At 43.1% G+C, this 6627-nt stretch overlaps 1 protein-coding gene across 1 annotated transcript in view; it reads right to left on the reverse strand.

Moving 5' to 3' along the window:
- The window catches only part of LOC122248235 (alkylglycerol monooxygenase-like), a 24115-nt gene that overhangs the window by 5574 nt on the left and 11914 nt on the right, over window positions 1–6627 (reverse strand). The window contains exon 2 of the mRNA XM_086551780.1: window positions 1518–1623. Within this exon, the coding sequence (XP_086407906.1) occupies window positions 1518–1623 (106 nt within the window). The remainder of the gene's footprint in view (window positions 1–1517; window positions 1624–6627) is intronic.

Consider the following 6627-nt stretch of genomic DNA (forward strand, 5'->3'; position numbering starts at 1 on the left):
TGGCGCCCTTCGAGATGAACCTGAGAAAACAAAAGACGAACGAATGGCGATAGGAAGAAACAAGTGCGCATAGCTTAGCAAGATGGCGCCCTCCGAGATGAACCTGAGAAAACATAAGACGAACGAATGGCGATAGGAAGAAACAAGTGCGCATCGCTTGGTCTTTGGATAGAGTATGGTTTCATTCGAAAGGAATATTGTTAATTGTAATTATATCAATATGATTGTGATTGTTGTCGCTACTACAACTATCATCATAGTTATTTTTGAAATTCCCATCATTCAATTAATAATGATTCAAGAATAACAAAATACTTTGAGATGATGATGGTATGATAGACTGACCCGCTGTATAGTGAATAAATTTACTTTACGGAAAAAAAGACCTTTTTGAGATTAGGGAACACTTTGTGCAAAGCATTTTTTTTTATTCAATTACTATCATTACATATGTGATAATTATATTTATCATCCTCATCGTCATCATTATTACCAGCGTCACCATCATCATCATCATCACTAGCATTATAATTATTAATTTCATCATTATCATTGTTATTGTCGTCATTATTATTACAATTATTATTATTATACTTGTCAGTAATATCATAATTATTATTATCAATATCATCATCACTATAATCATCATCTCAACACCACTACTATCCTTCTCTCCTTTCAAACCGCCGTCACCACCACTGTCATCACTCCCACGATTACCCTCCCCTTTCATCACCACTATACCAATCATCACCATGACTATCATTATCACCAACTCCTCTTTCATTCTTTTTATTTTTTCTTCTTCTTCTTTCTCTCCACTTCATACATTCCTCATCCATCCCTCCTAACCTCATTTATTTCCCCCTTTCCCCCCATTCCTCTTCCTCTTCATACAACCCCTCCCCCTCTTCTCCCACCCCCTCCCCACTCCAACTCCATCCTCTCTCCCCCCCCATCCTCCTTCTCTTTATAACCCTCCCACTTCCCTCCCCTCCCTTCCCCCCTTTCCCCATGTCACACCACACATCTTTATCTCCTATACAACCCCTCCCCCCACCCTCCTGCTCTCCAACCCCACCCACACACCCCCTCCACCCACACCCCCCACACTCCTACTCATCCTATACAACCCCTCCCCCCACCCTCCTGCTCTCCAACCCCACCCACACACCCCCTCCACCCACACCCCCCACACTCCTACTCATCCTATACAACCCCTCCCCCCCTCCTACTCCGTCCACCCACACCCCCAACGTCCTACTCATCCTATACAACCCCTCCCCCCACACCCCTCCTCCCTCCACACCCCACCCCACCCTCCAACCCACCCACACCCTCCACCCACCCCTATACCCCACCAACACCCCTCCCACACCCCCCACACCCCCACACCCACACCCTCCAACCCTCCCCCCTCTCCCCACACCCTCCAACCCCCCCCACACACCCTCATACCCTCCCCACACCCCCCACACCCCCACACCCCCAAACACCCCCTCGAACATCCTACTCACGACGCCGCCTCGTGTAGGATCCCAAGACCCGATGACGTCAGGACTTCATTCATACGGACGTCCTTCCCTCGGACCAGCACGCGAATGAGAGGGCAGATGGCGGAGGGTCACCAGGCGAAAGGAAGGACAACGGGGAACGCCCATCTTATAATGGCTTGTGGTGGTGCGAGAGAGGTGGAATGATTAGAGAGAGAGAAAAGGGGAGTGAGTTTATTTACCGCTGTGTGTGCGAGAGCGAGAGAGAGAGGGCGGGGGGGGACTTATGGAGCGAGAGAAGCGACGCAGAGACGAGGAGAGAGAGGCAGAGAGATAGAGCGGACGAAGACAGAGCAGAAGGCGAGAGAGCTGAGAGGCAAGCGAAAGTGGAGGAGTTTCACCGAGAGCCGAAGAGCGAGAGAGACGGGAACCGCCTATGGGTGTGGAGCGAGGGAGAGAGAGAGATGAGATGAAGGGGTGAGTTAATTTACCGCCTGTGGTTGGTGATGAGAGAGAGAGAGAGAGAGAGGCGAGAGGAGGAGAAGTCAGAGTGGGGGGTGGGAGAGAGAGAGAGAGAGAGAAGGAGAGAATGACGGGCAGAGAGAGGAAAGAGATGAGTGGGATGCGAGTTGAAGGGATGCGGAGGAGAGAGGATGGAGAGAAGTGGAGGGAGAGAGAAAGGAGCGTGAGATCTTAACGCCTATGTGTGGTGAGAGGACGAGAGAGAGAAGAAGGTGAGAGAGTGTGACGGAGAAGGAGGGAGGCGGGAGAGAGCAGAGAGAACGGAGAGAGAAAAAGAGAAGTGAGTTATTTACCGCCTGTGATGGTGGTGAGAGGAGAGAGTTGGAAGGTTACTGAGAAAGAGGAAGAAACCGTGAAGATCAAGAGAGAAGAGAGAGAGAGAGAGAGAAGAGGGAGAGGAGAGGAGAGAGAGAGAGAGTGCGGAGAAAGAGTTAGATTACGCGTTTTGTGTTGGTAGTGAGGAGAGAGGGAGAGAGAGAGAGAGAGCGGAGATAAGAGAGAGAGAGTTAATTTCGCCTATGTGTGGTGAGAGAGAGAGAGAAGGAAGAGATGAGATAGAGAGGAGGGTGGGGATATAAGAATGGACTGTGGGGGAGAGGAGGAGAGAGAGAGGCAGTGAGAGAGAGAGAGGGCGACAGAGAGAGAGAGAGTGAGATGAGAGAGAGTGCGAGCGGAGAGAGAGCGAAAGGCGAGTGAGTTATTTACCGCCTGTGTGTGGTGAGAGAGCGAGGGAGAAAGAGAGAGAGAGAGGGAGAGAGAGAGAGAGAGAGGAAGAGAAGGAGAGGAGAGAGAGAGAGAGGAGAGGGAGAGAGAGGGAGAGACGAGAGAGAGAGAGAGAGAGAGGCGAGAGAGAAAGGACGTGAGTATTTACGTATGTAGTGGTGAGGGGCGGAGAGAGGGAGAAGAGTGGCGAAGAGAGAGAGAAGAGAGCGTGCGAGTTAGAGGGCAAGAGCGCGAGTGAGGAGGACGCGAGGTTATATTGTGGGTGGGGATTGGGTGGGTTTTTTTGGTGGGTGCGAGGGTGAAGTTTATGGGGGGAGGAAGGGAGGTTTGGTGGGGGAGTGGGTGGTTGGGCGTTCTGTTAGTTGGGGAGGGGGAGACCCGGGGGTTGGTGGGTTAAGCGTTGGATGGGGGAGGCGGGAGAAAGAGGGGAGTTGATGGATATGGTGGCGGGGGTAGCAGGGGGAAGGGGGTTGTGAGTTGGGTTGGGATGGTGGGACTGAAGTTGTATGGTGGGGATGGCTAGAGTAGGGGGGTTGTGGTAGGAGCTTTGTTTGGTTTTAGAGGGTTAGATGATATTAAGATAAGGGTTGTAGGTATGGTGGCTGGATAGAGGTACCGAGGGGTATTGGTAGTGGTGGTGGGTTGGGGTGGTGGAGTAAGTTTTTGATAGGAGAGAGTTAGAAGAGCTGGGAGGGTAGTGGAGAGTTTGGGTGATGGCAGTTGGCTGATGCATATTGCTATTGCCTGATAATTAGTGGTGGTAGCGGGATGTTGAGTGAAAAGATGGTAGGTAGAGTCAGGTAGTGGGGTTGTTGACTCGTTGTGGTTGGCAATGGTGAATAGGTGAGATGCTGTGGTTTGGAAATAAGAGAGGCGGAAAGGTATGGGTCTGTAGTTTGGTGGCTTTGTTGATTAGTTATGGTGGATGGACCGGACAAATGCAGGTTACTGATTGTGGTTGATGGTGTTTGGTAGAGAGAGTATGGTGTGGGTGTCACTGTTCTTGTTATTAAACTATAATCACCATAAATACCGTTCTTAAGAGTATCAATATTATTACTTTTTTTTATAAAGTTGAATGAATGACTGACTATACAGTGCAAGAAAATATAGGAATGGAAATATGGACCAACAAATTAATAGATAAGTAAATAGACAAATAAATAGACAAAATTAATAGACAAACAATTGTATGAATAAGATAAATAAAATATAAAATACGTGATGCAAATATTAATTGGAAAACTGCAATAAAATAAAGCCCTCTTTTAATTGATAATTTTATCTATCTATCTATCTATCTATCTATATCTATATCTATATCTATATCTATATATAAATATATATATATGTATATATATATATATATCATATATATATATATATAATATCATATTCAGTATGTACTATCATATATATATATTTCACTCATAGATTTATCCACTATATATATATATATATATATATACTATATATATATATGTATATAATTCATTAAGATAATACATCACTTTACCGGAAAGAAACTTCCCCATTGTGAATGTAATTTGAAAATTCACAAGAGAAGACAGTATAATCACACATGCTAGGATGGTAATGATTAAGGAGGTGGAAAGAGGGAGAGGAGTAAGAAGTGAGGAAGATAAAGCGGTTGGAAGAGGAGGAAGAACGAAGAAGGGGGGGGGGGGGGGGGAAAACGATGTAAATAAGAAGATGAAGGAGGAGGGTGGAGGAGACAAGAAGGAGGAAAAAAGAAGAGGAGGAGGAAGAGTTAAGAAATAAAGGAAGAAGAAGAAAAAAAGAGGAGGAGGAAGAAGGAAGAAGGGGATACCTGGAGGGTAAGTAGTAGAGAAGGATGAAGCTAGAATATGAAGGGAGGAGGGAGGGCAGGGCATGAGGAGGATCCGAGGGGCGGAGCGGGCTAAGAGAGAGAGTGAGAGCGGGAGAGGGACAAAGGAGAAGAAGAGAAGAAAAACAGGAGGTGGAGGGAAAAAATCGATCGCTATTAATGATATTAATAATGGATAAATGGGATGATAATGATAGCGATGATGATCATAATGAGAACGATGTAAACACATATAATTGTGTCATTTAATAAAAGGAGTAATGATGATAATGGACGAGTAATAATGATAATGATACGAATAACAATAATCAGACCAGTTATATAATAATGATTTTAATAATGACTAATACTCATATAGTTAACTAACAATGAATGATATATAATTCAAATGGAAACCAATCAAAAAACACGAAACAATGTATATAGCACAAAATTGAAAAACAAAGATCAGGGGGAAATGAAATGGTAGAAATAGAGGAGAAAAATAAAAAACAAAACAACAACCAAGACCACAAAAACATGAAATTCCATAGAGGAAAACTGTACAAAAAAATCGAAATAGGAAACAGTAACGACAAAACACTTATCAAAGAAACGGAAACGGGAACTGTTCTAAAGCGATGGACTAAACAATACCTCATTAACATATAAGGGGGAGTCGTTCCGGTTTTTCCAATAAGCAGTGGCATTTGGCGAGCACTAACAAGAATACAAGAGATAGTCCCCAACCGCTTTGCCACACTCGCCATGTTTCGTGCAGGATATTGCAAAACAAGGAAATGACTCGTGCAGTAAATCTGTGCAGGTGTGATTATTGTGATTTCTTCTCCTTCTGTTTGCGTTGAGTGTGATTAGGTCCATCACTGAAATGTATTTTTTTTTCTCGTAAACATCTGGAATCGAAGTTATTGATATGGTTTGATTATTGTTCATTGTCATTAAATTTTATTATTGGTAGTTCGTCACTGTTCGTATTAAGGGACAGACGGATAATCAGTTATATTGGGTAATATATTGTTAATTCTTCTGTATTTTGAACATCTCGATTATTATGAACATAAGTCCTTATTGATTATCACTTTCAATATCGCATGAAGTATATCAATGATATATGAAATAGGATCATTGAAAATGTATGTGAATTGTAGTGTACCTAATATTTTGGCGAGGGGGATGGCGGCGGGGATGGGTGATAGTGTAGAATACCTACATACTTTTTTTTTTATTAGCTACAGGTTATCGCATTAAATAGTATTTTCAAAACATACCTACATCCATCACACACATACACATATACTGAAAGACGTGCACACACACAAACACACCCACACACCCACACACACACACACACAAACACATGCACGCATATAATTAGAAACATGTAAATATGTAACATGTATAAATATGTCATTTGCTTGTCTGTCACATAGAAAACGAAAGTTAAAGACAATTCACTGTTTATCACTCCACCCTTCATCACACAAAATCTTACACTTATGGAAAATTATTTCAATCTTTCTTGATCATTTATATCTTTTGTATCACACAGACATGTCTACATATCTATCATGTGTTATATGTAACTTTTGATATTACAAATGTTACGTCATTCCTATATAGATGTTACTATAATTATATCAGAAAGTACACTTTCGAAGAAAATCAGAATATGTTCACTATTACAAGATAATCACAGAATTTGAGAGCGCAGACACAAACAGAAAACACCACATACACACACGTGCACACACACAAACACACAGAAACACACACAGAAACACATACAAACACAAATACAAACACACAAACAAACACAAACACACACAGAAACACACACAAACACAAATACAAACACACAAACAAACACTAAAACCAAAACAAACTCAAACACAAACCAACCTCTCCACAACCAGTCAAATACACGACGAAACAGCAACCGAAAAAACACACACACACACACAAACACAACCCCCCCCACACAAACACAAACACACACAACCACAAATACACACAAACAGAAAACACACACACACACACAAA

Source organism: Penaeus japonicus, unplaced genomic scaffold, assembly GCF_977035675.1.
Source record: "Penaeus japonicus unplaced genomic scaffold, GWHDUDI00000001_assembly GWHDUDI00000025, whole genome shotgun sequence".
In the NCBI taxonomy this organism is placed as follows: domain Eukaryota; kingdom Metazoa; phylum Arthropoda; class Malacostraca; order Decapoda; family Penaeidae; genus Penaeus; species Penaeus japonicus.